At 37.9% G+C, this 15,247-nt stretch overlaps 1 protein-coding gene across 2 annotated transcripts in view; it reads right to left on the bottom strand.

Moving 5' to 3' along the window:
- The window catches only part of LOC131767983 (1-acyl-sn-glycerol-3-phosphate acyltransferase delta), a 1,414,884-nt gene that overhangs the window by 1,151,056 nt on the left and 248,581 nt on the right, over positions 1–15,247 (bottom strand). For both annotated transcript variants that reach the window (XM_059083506.2, XM_059083510.2), the window contains exon 2: positions 8,723–8,886. In XM_059083506.2, coding sequence (XP_058939489.1) covers positions 8,723–8,886 — 164 coding nt within the window. The remainder of the gene's footprint in view (positions 1–8,722; positions 8,887–15,247) is intronic.

A 15,247-nucleotide genomic window follows, 5' to 3' on the forward strand; every position in this document is an offset into this window, starting at 1 on the left:
TTATATAAATGTATGGTACCAATAAAAGGGGAGCAGTATTTACGTGAATGTTTTCTCTAACCATTATAACCTCAATGATTAAGTGAGGTGCTCATTTATTGCCTAAAACTATAGTATATCACTCTCAAATCAATTTGGAAAATGTACAATTAGAGTACACAGTTGTTATGAACTGTTTATTTTTGTTTATTTGAAATATTTGGTAAAGGCTTTGAAAATAAATACTAATCATGTCTATTCAGACCCATAAGGTGCTAAGGAGTCTGTTTAAGAATTCCCCCAAAATGCCTTAATACTTCTATAGGTTTTATTGACTCATTATGAACTAATCTTTGTCTCTGAGAATCAGCTAAATTATTTTCTAATTTCTTATGTTGAAAATCACATTAATAAATACCATTCCCTTAAAATAGATGCAAATTACAAGCTTGTTTATTTTCTATAGGAAGAGAGAGTTTCTATTCCTCTGTAAAAGAGGATAGAACTTGTTTTTCTGTGTTTTTTTAAAATTAAACTTTATCTTGAGATGCTTGTCAATTCACATGTGTTGTCAGAAATAACCCAGAGATATCCCAGGAACTCTTTTCCCAGTTTCCCCCATGACAACATCTTATGAAAATATAGTAAATCATCACAATCATACTATCAGCATTGGTATAGTCAAGATACAGAACATTCATCACCACAAGGGTCCCTTCTGTTGTCCTTTTCACTGCCGCACACTCTTTTCTTCTCCCACACCCTCATTAACCTCTAGTAACCATTCATCTCTCCTCCATTTCTACAATTTTATCATGTGAAAAATGTTCTAGTAATGGAATCATTTGGAATGTGACCTTTTGGTATTGTTTTTTTTTCACTCAGCATAATTCTCTTGAAGGACTTCCCTGGTGGTGCAGTGGTTAAGACCCTGAAGTCCCAGTGCAGGGGGCCCGGGTTTGATCCCTGGTCAGGGAACTAGATATCACATGCATGCTGCAACTAAGAGTTTGCATGCTGCAACTAAGGAACCTGCCTACCGCAACTAAGGAGCTGGCGAGCCACAACTGAGGAGCCTGCCTGCCGCAACTAAAACCCTGTGCAACCAAATTAATTAAGTAATTAATTACATGTAAAAAATGATAATTCTCTTGAGATCCATCCAAAATGTTGTGTGTATCAATAGTTGTTGGTTTTTTTAATCACTGAGTATGGTATGGATGGACCACAGTTTGTGCAATCATTCACCTGTTGAAGGACATCAGGATTGTTTTCATTTTTTGGCTAATATGAATGAAGCTGCTATAAACATTTGTGTATTGGTTTTTGTGTTGTATGGTAAATGCAAGTTTAGCTTTTTAAGAAACCATCACACTCTCCTCCAGAGTGGCTGTACAGTTTTATATTCCCACTAGCAATATATCAATGACTCAGTTTCTCCACATCCTCACCAGCATTTAGTGTTGTCACTGTTTTATATTTTAATCTTTTACTTATCTTAGTGGTTGCTCTAGTGCTTATACATTCATAACTTGTCACACTTTGCTGGGGTTGTCATTTTATATGTTCAAGTAAAGTATAGAAACCTACTCCCTTTATGCCTCTTTATCTCTCTGTTTATATTTTTTCTTAAATAGTTCCTCTACATACATTTAGAACCACATAAGACATTGTTATAATTTTTTCTATAACTCTCAAACATAATTTAGAAAACTAAAGAGGTGAAGGAAAGTCAATCGTATTTAACCATACTTTTGCTTACTGTGTTCTTCCTTCCTGACGTTCCACAGTACATTCTTCTATCATTGTCTTTTGTATTAAAGAACTTCCTTCTTTTAGGATCGTTTTGCTGGTGACAATTTCTATTAGTATTTCTTCATCCAAAAATATATTAACTTCTCTTTTATTCCTTAAAGATATTTTTGGTGGGTATAGGTTTCTGGATTAAAAGTTCTTTTTGTTTTTGTTTTTCAGCACTTGAAGAATATTGTGCCACTTCCTTTTGACCTTCATAGTTGTTCATGAGAAATCCACTGTCATTCTAATTGTTTTTTCCATTATGGGTAAATTGTATATTTTCTCTAGCTGCTTTCAAGACTTTTGCCTTATATTTAGTTTTCAGAAGTTTAATTATGATGTGTGGATTTCTTTGAATATATCCAATTTTAGATTCTCTCAACTTCATTAATCTGTAAATTTATGTCTTAAAAAATTTGGCAAGTTTTCAGCCATTATTTCTTTAAGCACTTTTCCCTACCTTCTTTTATCCTCTCCTTCCAGGACTCTGATGACACAATTTTAAGTGTAGTTTTATAGACCTATATGTTTCTGAGGCTCTTTTTTTCTTTCTTTTTTTAGTCTACTTTCTCTCTGTTCAGATTGTGCAATTTGTATTGTTCTATCTTCCAGTTCACTAACATTTTCCTCTGCCTCCTCCATTCTGCTGTTGAGCCCATCCAGTGAGCTTTCTATTTGTTACTATATTCTTCAGTTCTACGGTTTACATTTGATTCTTCTTTATATCTTCTATTTCTTTATCAGACTTTTTTTTCATATTTCAAGCATGTTTATAACTGTTCATTGAAGCATTTTATCATGCCTGCTTAAAATATCTGTCAGATAATTCTAACTTCTCTGTCATCTTAGTATTAGCAACTATTGATTGTTTTTTCATTCCGTTTGAGAGCTTCCTGGTTCTTGGTGGTTTTCTTTTGATATCTGGCCATTTTCTCATTACATTATGAGACTGTGGCTTTTATTTAAACTTTCTATTTTAGCTTTATATGACACTGCTCCATCTGCAAAAGGGGGGTACCACTTATTATTGCCGGAGGAAACAGAAGTCCAAGTTCTCCACTTGGTATCTGTTGACACCTGACATGAAGTAGGGACTCCTCATTATTGCTGTGTGGTAGTGATTTCTAGCCCCACACACAGCCTCCACTGGCACTGTGGTAGAAGTGGTCTGATGGTGGAACTCTACTCAGTACTCTGTAATGGCCTATATGGGAAAAGAATCTAAAAAAGTGTGGATATATGTGTGTGTATAGCTGATTCATTTTGCTGCACACTTGAAATGAACACAACATTGTAAATCAACTGTACTCCAATAAAAACTTAAAAAATTTAAAAAACATACACATGAGTAGAGTTAGGGGTCTGCTGGTATGCTTTTCCCTATAATTTGAATTTTTATAACTAACATATTAATTCTATAAACAGAAAAATATAGCCTAAGTATATTAAAAGGGAAATAATAATGTTGGAAAAATTTAAAGGACATTAATAAAATATCAACTTTCAAAAATTTAGTTAAGTAATACTCACTTATCTTAGAGGAAGTTCAAGGAACATTCAGGGTATTCATAACACCCTTGTGAAGTTTTTAAAGTTTCATAATTTAGCAGGTTAATTAGAGATATGAGCAAAACAATATATAATATTTTTTTGAAATAGGTAAATATTCTTACAGATTTCCAAAACTTGAATTTGTTAGTCAATGGACATAGTTTACTTTGTCAGTGAAAGCCAGTTTTCACTACTCTCAAATTTTGAAATGTATATGCTGTATATCACTAAAAACATAGCCAATTAAATAATTTGGCTTTTAGGGTCATTCATTTTTCTTCAGTATTTACAACCTAACCTATTAAAGTCTTAATGTCTCTGGTCTTCCAAGCTCAGATATTGTTATATCACATAGATTAACAGGGGTGATAAACTGATGTCCTTTAATAGTTATTTCAAAAATGACCTAGTTCATGAAAAGATGGTCTCCAAATGTGTATATACATTTTAAAGATCATAAAATTGAATATTTAATGAAAGGAATTTTTGACCATCCACCTGAATGAATCCTTTTATAAAGCAAACATTTCTATGTAAAACAAACAGTCATATTTTATTTTCTACTTTGTAAGTCTAATTCATTATTACAAAGATAATAAAATAGAATAACTTTACTCTAACACTAATTAAATATAATAAGGTTTCTCATATCCTAGTTGTGATGGTGAATTTTACGTGTTAACTTGACTGGGCCATGGAGTGCCCAGACATTTGGTCAGATATTAGTATCGGTGTGTCTGTGAGGGTGTGCCCAGATGAGATTATTAATGGCATCAGTATATTGAGTAAATCAGATACCTCTTCTCCCCCAGATAAGTGGGCCCCATCCAGTCAGTTTAAGGCCTGAACAAAAAGGTTGACCCTCCCACGAGTAAGAGAGAATTCCTCCTGCCCAACAGCCATCTAGCTGGAACACTGAGTTTTTTTGCAGCCTTTGATTTGAGCTGAAGCATCAGCTCTTCCTGGGTCTCAAGCCTACCAGCCTTCAGATTGGAAGGACACTGTCAACTTCTTCCAGTTTACAAGCCTTCAGACTAGACTGAAACAAAGCTTGTTGACTGCAGATCTTGGGACTTGTCAGCCTCCATAATATGTGACCAATTCTTCATTATCTATCTATCTATCTATTGGTTCTGTTTCTCTGGAGAACTCTGACTAATACCCAGGCTAATAACCTATACTGATATTAATGATATTAATAATAATACAACTCATGTGAATACAGTGAATTCTGCTCAAACAGAATCTTACATAAATTCTCAAGTCCCTGTAATTTTAAGTTAGTCTAATTGCAAAGTTCATCAGTTGTAGTATATACAACTACATTAGAACCTTATTTTCCTTGTATAAGTTTGAATAATTGAAATTGAAATTGAAAACTATGTAGAGGTGATTTCAGGGATTCTTGATATGCAGTGTGTCAGAGATGGAGGATAGGAGAGAAGGTGACCCATCACTTGAATAGGCCCCAAATACTCTGTTGCAAGAGCTGACAACAACTCTTTACAAAGAAAAAACATCAATTCACTGTGAATAATTTGTCAAAGACTAATATTTTATATTGCATACTTGTAAGTATAAGGAACATCATAACATGCACAGAAACATTGTCTATGAAGTAGGAAAAAACGTATAGCTCTTTCCAATTCGCTTCTAACAAATGTAGTGTGTGGCAGATATCTACTTTATAAAAATATTTCTTAAAAGGAATAATACCATGATGAAACTTTGCTGAACAGTACAGCCATAGGTGTCTATTTTTACTAAATATTAGAGCAATAGTAAAGCTTTTTTAAGCTTACTAAATTCAAATTGTACTATTCTTAAGTAAAACCTGTATATATAAGGTTCAAACATTTATTTATAAACTCCATAGAGTTCTTTTTAGTTAAAATGTATAAATATTACACACACACACACACACACACACACACACACACACACACACACACTTTACTGCCCCAGTAAAATATGCATCCTATTATCATTGCCTTAACTGTTTAACTTATTGCAGATATACTCATCATAATTCACAATGGAAAGTTGTCATGTTATTTAAGGTGATCACTTAGACCCTGAAGTAACTGTATAATAATAATGATGACAATCATGATAGTGATGATACTAATAAATGCTCACATTTAGATAGTGTTTACTATATGTTGTACTCTATTCTAAGAGTTTTACATAAATTAACTTAGTCCTCACAAAATCCCAATGAGATGGGTATTATTATTATTCCCATTTTACAAATGAGCAAACTGAAACACAGAGAGGCCATATTCTCTAAGTATATAAGATACCTTTTAAAAAATTGTTTTGCCTTAATTTGTAATATTAAAAACTAGATACTCCCTAAATATAATACAAACATTCTTATTACAGAGAATGATCTAGATACTTAGAAATGAAGATTATACAACAACATGGAAAATGCCCATGATAAAATATTAAGTGAAAGAATTCAGAATATAAAGTTGCATTTTCACACTGATTCCAACTGCATGAAAGTCAGCCATGCCCACAGTCAAGGGCTAGGAAATGTACAACACAATGCAGGACCTGTGCTCCTCCAGGAACTCCTCCTGACTCTCCTTCCCCTCAGTGACTGGCTGGGCCGTGCTCATTACATAGTCCCATGATTCATACTGAACCCCTGCAATCCGGCTTTTTCCAACTACAGTCCTGGCCTGGAGTCCTGAAGGTCCCTAATTCACCACCACAGTCACCAAAGCCCAAAGGCTGTTTTCTTCCTCATCCTCCATCTTTTCACAGCACATATCTTCTTTACCAGTCATTTTCTTTTCCAGATTATCTTCAGAAGTGTCAGTTGGATGGATGATGCCTCTTTTACTGGCACCTCCCCTGCTACCTAAGAGATTTCCTGTGCCACTGTCCTCTGCACCTTGGCAACTGCATCTGCTCCAGTAACTACAATATTTACTTCCATGGAGGTAGTCCTCAAATATAAAGCAAGCCCTAAGCTCCACACCTAAGTTCAGCTGCCTGCCAGCATCTCCCACTGGCATTAACTCTCGTCATGGATGAAACTCCTCATCCTGCCCATGATCAAACTGGATCTCCAGACTCCTATTTCTCTCCAGGGCACCCTATTTTGCTCTAGATCTCCATACCTGAAACCTCAATGTCACATCGGTCAAAGCTCTGTAAAATACAGCTCCCAACTCCCTTCTAACCCCATCCTCGGCATCTCCTCTAGGTTCTAAAAGAACAGGAACCTATGCTTGTTCCCAAGCACACCCTATGCTCATTCTCCTCGCGCCCAGAGCCCTACTCGAGTTTCAGGTCATCCATGAAGTCTTTCTTGGTGACTTTCACTCAGATGTGTTTTCTCCACCTTTAAAATTTCGTAATACTTATATTTCAGTTTTCATATGGCAGTTATCATGTTTGACATCCTTATGTTATAGCTATTTGGTTGAGCTACATGAAATTGCTGATAGTTTTAACCTATATGGTTCAACCTAATATTTCTGTTGATTTTACAGGTCCTAAGTAAACAGCAGTCTCTACAAGAACAGGGATGAGTTTTGCCTTTCTTTGGGATCCCCTGAGAAGCCCAGAACATTGGAAGTGTTTGTCAAAATAAAGTATCTTAATCAATCTATCTATATATCTACATTTATATCTATATCTTATCCATATCTATCTACCTATCTATCTATAAAAATCAATCGTCTGTAGCAATTAGTGTAACCAATCAGCTCCAGTGGTAGAGGTGAGAAGCGTTAGAGCCTGAAACTCCAAAACTTCTGGTAACATAAAATACTTTGGTTAAAGAAGCTGTTTTAAAATAATTTATGGAGCTTCCCTGGTGGCGCAGTGGTCGAGAGTCCGCCTGCCGATGCAGGGGACATGGGTTCGTGCCCTGGTCCGGGAAGATCCCACGTGCCGCAGAGCGGCTGGGCCCGTGAGCCATGGCCGCTGGGCCTGCGCGTCCGGAGCCTGTGCTCCGCAACGGGAGAGGCCACAACAGCGAGAGGCCCGCGTACCGCAAAAACATAAATAAATAAATAAAATAAAATAAAATAATTTATGAAGGAAACATTCTTGGATTTAGAGTTTGGCAGGTACACTAAAAAAGCTTTTCAGTTGACTGAAATTAAAAAAAAATCAAAACCCTTTTTAGCATGGGCACTTCCCTTACAAAAACAAATTGCCTAAAAGCAAAGCACAGCAGTTTGTGCACAGTGAGCGCGTGCCTCCTGCCTTTACAAGAGGGGCGCTGGAGAAAGAGGGGACGATTTGCATTTCTATAGCTTCTTTTGCACGCCCAGATTCGAAAGCATTTCACAAAGCAGTAAACATCATCACCAAGAAGAGACAGTGGCAGGATGTCCATAAAGTAAGGACTCTGAGTAGAGACACAGCAGCGCCTGCACAGCTGTAAACAGAAGCGTAATTCATCTGTGCTGGCTAAGAAAGGGGGAAAATGTGTCCGCAGGGTTCTTCAGCATCACCTGAACCATCCACAGAAAGCAACTCGTTTCTTATACTTTCTCAAAGAGTGACTTCAATCCACATTGAGTCCTATTTGCTGGCGTTCCCAACAAATTACAGGTCTCCACTTCTAGGTGGCGGCACTGCTCATCAATGGCCTACCCAGTTCTCCCTTTCTCCTACAGAAATCACTGTTGTGAATGAAACACCCAGATGAAAAGGATATAGCCCTTTGATGGTATCTGGAACCGTGCGGTGCCCTGAAAGCATTAGGGACAGGAGAGAAAACACACACTGCTCCCTCTCTCATGTTTCAGGGGCCCATTCTCGGGAAAATGTTACTAAAGCTTGGAGAAATTGAATACAAAGGTGGACTTTTGCTGTGCGTCAGTCTTCCTCCACCACTGCGATTCTGACGGGGCAGGGAGCTCTCAATGCTGCTGTGAACGGCCCTGAGCCCTGCACCTCCCCTAAAGAGCCCCGGCAGCACACCTAGCACCATCCTCCAGGGGTCACAATTGGGTTACACATTCCTCACAGCACAGTGACTGAGCCACCTGATTTGGAACAATTTATTTGAATCCTTCTTCATTAAGATTCAAATGGAATAAGTAAGGTAGAAATTGAACAGACAGAGAAACTGTGCCTTGCTTCTCCCGTAGTCAGTAAACATTTATTCACTAAGCCCAGTTTGTGTGCTCTCTCTCTTTCTCCCTCTCTCGCTCACAGTTATTCTTCCAATCCTTCGGGCTTGCTGTTTAATGCATAATTAAGAAGGTCAGAATTAATGAAGCGGTGTGGAGTAAAGTTCAAGGAATCCCCAGGCACTATTTATTCTATTAGATCTCAGGCATGAATGTCAGCTTGGCGGCAGAAGCAGCATAAGCAATGGGGCTGGCCGCATCCCAGGAACGATCCACTAAGGGAGACTCACCCGCACTGTCAAGTCATTCCTAAGCTCCTTCCCTGCGAAAATCACACGCAACTGGTCAGCTGGAACCCCCTGTCGCTTAGCAACCACCTCCTTGAGCTGGAAGATGCTGGTGTCAGAATCGACCTCCACCGGGAAACCATGGCTGGAGTTGAACCTGACGAACACTGACCAAGAAAATTGGAGGGGAAGAAAAAAAAAAAGTAAGCATTACTCAAAGCCCTTAAATGGCAATAGCAACATTTCTAAACTGATTTACCCATCACCCACCCTTTGATGAACAGCATACATTTTCTTTCACTTAGAACATGAAACTTAATACTATGGAGTAACATTTGGAGAAAAATGGAATTTCCCTGTGGGACTTCCCTTTCATATATTAGTCAGTGACCTGCAAATAAAATTGCATGCTCCCTTTGACATCCATCCTAGGAAACAGAGGGACTCAAGCAGAACACTTGCTTGATTGGAATTGTAAGATTCCCATGAGTTTATCAAAGAGATTCAGCTCTGACAGCCTGTACAAACTCACACTGCCTCTACAGTGCCCCTCTTAATACAAAATCAAATGCACTGTGTTAGCACCCATGGTATAGCAATGGAACGAAAACAAGCCACTTTATAGATCAGAGGGAAGACCCAGCAGAGCCCTAGGCACTGGTGGTCCCAGCCAAAAGGCTTCACTGGGTCTTATGGAAATATATATTTGCCCTTCTTTTGAAACTAGTGATATGCCCTTTCTCTTTTTGGAACCACCGTTCCCCTCAAGACCCAGGCTGGAACCTCACAGTCTTCTTACATGCCTTCTTGTCACTGCCAACTGCCCTGCCACCTCAATGGCTCTCCCATCTGCCCTTTCCTTGCACTCCTTCTGTCACTACGCTCATTCAATCACGTCTAGATTCCTGCAACAGCCTCCCAGCTGGAGTCTTAATACACTCTCTTCACCTCCAAAATGTCCTACACTGTTGTGCAAAGTAAACGGTATTAATCTAGAGCCCTCGCTGTGTCGTAGCCCTCAAATCATTTAAAGGCACAAATCTTTCAAACTAAATGCTCCCAAAAAACTTATAACAGAAAACGCCTGCCCCCACCCCCTACCTCTGTTCACGTCACTCCCTTCCTCACCTCTGCCTTTTGAAAGCCTGTTCACCCCCACGATCCATCTCAAATGTGACCTCCTCCAAGAGGCCTCTCACTATCAGCCCCCTCAAGACTGAGCTCACCTCTTCAGGGCTCCAGTGGCTTTTACTGTGTACGTCTTACAAGACTTGCCACATTCCCTCATGGAAGCAGTATAGCAGAGGTGACAAATACATCCTCCAAAGTGAGAGGACCTATTCACCAATTCCTGTAGGTCCCTTATCAGCTCAGGAGACTGGGGTAAACACAGTAACCTTCCCTCTTTAACTCTCAGTTCCCTAATCTTCAAAATACAAATAAACCACAGAGGGTGTTCTATGATACATTAAGTAATATTTCTAGTGTTTATAACTATCACATAATTACTTTCTAAAATAACGAATATTTGTATATGTCTTAGATGTTTCTGGTATATATTTTACCTCTTTAAAAGATTATACACTCCTCAAGGTCAGGCACTATAGTTTATTTTCTGCTGTATCTCCTTTATTTAATTTTTTAAATAAGTAAATTAATTAATTAATTATTTTTAAATTTTTGGCTGTGTTCGGTCTTCGTTGCTGCGCGCGGGCTTTAGTTGCAGCGAGCTGGGGCTACTCTTCAATGCGGTGCACAGGCTTCTCATTGCGGTGGCTTCTCTTGTTGCGGAGCACGGGCTCTAGGCATGTGGGCTTCAGTAGTTGTGGCTCGCGGGCTCTAGAGAGCAGGCTCAGTAGTTGTGGCGCACGGGTTTAGTTGCTCCGTGGCATGTGGGACCTTCCCGGACCAGAGCTCGCACCCATGTCCCCTGCATTGGCAGGTGGGTTCTTAACCACTGTGCCAGCAGGGAAGTCCCTGTATCTCCTTTAAATGTAGCATTATCATTTACTAGTTCTAAATTCAAATGTGAGATGGCCCACCAAATAATAATTATAATAAAATAATAATTACAATGCCAAAAATATTCAAGCAGTTACTATGTGGTAGAAGTTGCACATTACATATGCTATTTTAAGCTTCCTGATGATCTGGTAAGGTCAGTATTATTATCCTTATTTAATAGAAAGTAAATGAAGGCCTTGAGAATTGTAATCACTTTTTTAAGGACACCAGCTACTTTGTAATGGAATCACAATTTAAACTCAGTTTAATCTACCTCTAAATCCCATTGCATTTACTATAACATGCTGCCTAAAATCGTCTCAGAAGAAAAGTTCACCTTCCTTTTCCTTATGATAAAAAAATTACAAAACACAACAGCCAAAAAGTCTTTATAACATAATTCAGATAGCCTCTAGACAGGTTAGCAGTAGAAAATGAGATGAAAAAAATAAAATCTCCAGTGAAGAGCTAAGAGCAAACCACAATGAACAATATTTACAAGACACAATGAGATACAAATGACACCAAACTGAGAGTAGATGCCAGAGATGACACCACAGGAGCAAAAACCTGACATATTTTACCAGCACAGAAAATATTTAGAAAGAGTAAGAACTGGAAGTGACAAAAGTGTTCCAAATAAAGAAAACTGATTGCAAAAAAAAAGAAAAAAACAATTACAGAGGAAAAGGTGCTTTTGATATACTTTTAAGTAGATGCCATGTGACACTGTTGAAAGTAGAGGAGAAGAAATAAAAATGTATCAGAATCCCTTGAGGTATACTCCTAGCATCCTCTGATCAGAGACCATAAGACAAGCAATTCATCAGATAAGACATGGCGACAAGTGAGTGGCTATAAGGGACAAAAGGTATGGTCCCAGTTGCAAACTGGATTTTCTAGTAGTGTGAATAGACTTTTTTTTAAAAAGTAAAACACCATTGGGGAAGAAGCAGTTGAAAACTATACAGAGGCTACTAAAAAAAGGAATAAATATTCCAGGAGATCTGAAGTTGCTGATCTTCTCCAGGGGTTCAAATCATGGGAATTCCACCTTAAGCACAAGAATTATAAAGAAAACTAAAGGAAAAAAATCTGCAAAAAACATACTAGATAACTCTGTACCACTAATGAAATCATTACTATCTAAAAGCCTTTTTTCCTTATAAATAGAAAAAAGTTTATGAGCTTCAGTTCAATTTGGATAAACTATACCAATACTTTATAAATGAATATTTTTGAGCAGCAAATAAGAAATATAGTATGAATTTTCTGATGGAAAGATTGATCAAATACATAGCAGGTATTTGGCCAACTAAAATATTGGTATGGATAAGAACAAACATCTTAAAGTGACCTGATAAATAACCAAATGCCATTATGTGGAAAACAGCTAGTGTTTAATGACAGTACCATAATTTGCAGTGGGTCTCCATCTTTTTCTGACCCATGTGAGAAATGTGTATGTTGCATCTGTTCTAGTCCTGTCATTTCAGCCATTATTCCTAAAAGAGAGGAGGAGAATGATTCCTAAAAGAGAGGAGGAGAGAAGCACCCAACCCTCCTCCTCTACCACCTATTTAAGAGTCACAGAAAGCAGAATGCCCTTAGAGCCAGGAAAGAAGAAATTGGAATCCTGGTTGTGCCACTTGCTAATTTTATGACTTAGGACAAATTATCTGTTCACCTGGATTCTTAGCTTCCTATCCGCTAAAATGGAGATAATGTATACAACATCAAATGCCAGTTACAAAAGATTTGTTGAGATTATGGATGTATTAGGAAATTTTGGAAAGAGTCCTTAGTATATTACCTTGTACTCTTGGTACAAGGTAAGTTTGTTTTGCAAAACTAGTTTCCTAATTTTAGTCACCTAGAGGAGGTAGCACTCATTAAAGCAGCTTCCACTGTTTGTATTATAACTAAGATAGATTAAATAGGAGGTGAAAATAGCTAAAATAAGTAGCCTATTTTTTTCATTTCTGCTCCTCTTCATGATACAGACAACTTCCAAGAACAGAGACATGATAAAGAATTTAGCTTATCTCCATGTTCTGAGATTTAACTATAAATTAAAAGTTTGGGAATGCTTGTTCTGATGACACCTATTATAGCACCAGAAATAAACACCATATCACTAAACATTATCCATTATGTGTATTATCAATAAGCACCACAATACAATGATAAGAAAAAGATGATGAGTCACATTCACACTTACTTTTTATGTTATCCTTGACCAGGGTTCAGAAGATCCAGAGGATAAGAAAGAAACGGGGAGGAAGGAGGGGAAAGAGTCATAGGTTGATGGGCTCTTATATTTTTCTCAAGGCTATTCTACTTGTCCTGTCTGACTGGGGCCTAATTTTTTAGTTATAACCATAATAGTTTCATCAATGATTATGGTCCTTGTAGGACTCTGACTGCCTTGAAAGCAGCCATTCTACTCCCCCTACACTGAGACTAGCCACAGGATTGAGGTGGGGTGATTCACCCTCCCCCCAACTCCAGGTGTGAGCTCTCATTAATCAGCACAACCTCATCCTCTTCGTCACAGTGACTGGCTCAAAGATGGACACAAACCACTCAGTGCCTGGTGTTCCCCAGGTCATAGTGATGGATCCCCTAGAACAGAGGTGATCCAAGGTAGGCCAATCCAGAGAAATCCAGACCTTACCAAAGGCTTAGTGAAGAAGTGATTTTAGATGGCATGGAATATCATGTGAGTTTAGACATTTTCACTGAGAGAATCAAATAAAAACAGAGCCCAAGATAGACCATTGTCATCAGAGTATAAATGGGCTCATTGCTTTTCGAGCAAGACAATTCCTCCTCAAGAGAGAATGCCCTAAGCTCTGCAGGATGTTTAGCTCCAGCTGCAGCCCAGTAAATACCAGGAGCGCACTCTAATAAACGTGGCAACAAAAAAGTAACCCTACATATCTCTGGTGAGGTAGTTTCTTCTTTACATTTGAGAAATATCACTCTGGTAGCTTCTACCCCAAACAAACCTTGTCCTCACATTCCCCTCCATTCACTATCCCACTTCTCTGCACAGAATATTCTACTGTGAATTTCTTACAGTTCAGCTTTCCATTTTTTTACTTTCTGTTCTTTTATGAACTACTCTTGAAGACTGCTCTTGGTATGACCTCCACGTTTCCAGCCAATGGTTGCTTTTCTATTCTTATATTTGGCCATTCAGGGACATTCAGTAAGGATCTTGTTCTAATAAAACTTTTTTTCTCTTGGCATCTGCCACTAAGCCCTCCCAGTTTCCCTCCTACAACACAGGACATACTTTCTTAGCTTCATCTATCAGATTCTCTTTTTTTGTTCGATCTACTGATTTTAGAGCACCCAGAGGTCTGCTTGAACTCTCTTCTTTTCTGAGTGTCCTCCCAAGGTTGTATTATCCAAGCTGCATGTTTTATAATTCTTGGGCAATCTAATATATTTCAATGGGGAATTTTCATTCACCATGATTTTTACTTTATATTCTTATTTTAAAATCCAACTCTCTCACAACTTTTGCTTTTTTTTTTTTTTTTCGGTACGCGGGCCTCTCACTGTTGTGGCCTCTCCCGTTGCGGAGCACAGGCTCCGGACGCGCAGGCTCAGCGGCCACGGCTCACGGGCCCAGCCGCTCTGCGGCATGTGGGATCTTCCCGGACCGGGGCACGAACCCGTGTCCCCTACATTGGCAGGCGGACTCTCAACCACTGCGCCACCAGGGAAGCCCTCTCTCACAACTTTTAACCTCAGACCATCCTCAGAACAATGTGAGTCCATGGAATTATCTAATCTTTAGAACCAATTCCTACATTCTTCAAGTTATAGATTTTGCTCACAAGAACTACGCTGAACGTGTACTTAACAACTTTCATATATAAATCTCAAAATCCTTATATAAAGGTGAAATTAACCTCCCACAAATCACACAGTGTATCTTCAGTATTCAGAAAGTAAAATTTGTTTTAATCCTAATTTCTTGCATTCATAATTTAAACCATTTGTTAAAGGACTGCAGCATATTAGGCATTTTTCATAGACTCAGCTAGTAAAAAAATTTAATATACTTCAAATCATTAAAAATTAGTTTAAGAAGTAATTACAAAAGAATATGTATGTGTATTCATATAGGTATATATGCATGTATACATATGTGTGTATATCCAAATTAATAAAATTACTGTGTGTGTCTATACTTTATATGTGTAAGCATATAATATATACACATATAATATATATACATATACCTATTAGTCCATAACATCTTAATATCAGTCTAAGAAACAATTATAAAGAAAAGATGTGTGTGTATATATACAAATAAATATATAAATATAATATATTACATATATGTGTATATCCACACACATATATTTTACACAAACACACACACACATACAGTATTTTGTAAACCTAGGTAAATGAATGACCATATTGGGTACTTTATTGTATGTTTTAAACTTGAACTTTAATGACTTTTTTCTTAAACTGAGAAAAGCACAAAGTATGATT

The sequence above is a fragment of the Kogia breviceps genome, chromosome 13 (genome assembly GCF_026419965.1).
Source record: "Kogia breviceps isolate mKogBre1 chromosome 13, mKogBre1 haplotype 1, whole genome shotgun sequence".
NCBI lineage: Eukaryota > Metazoa > Chordata > Mammalia > Artiodactyla > Physeteridae > Kogia > Kogia breviceps.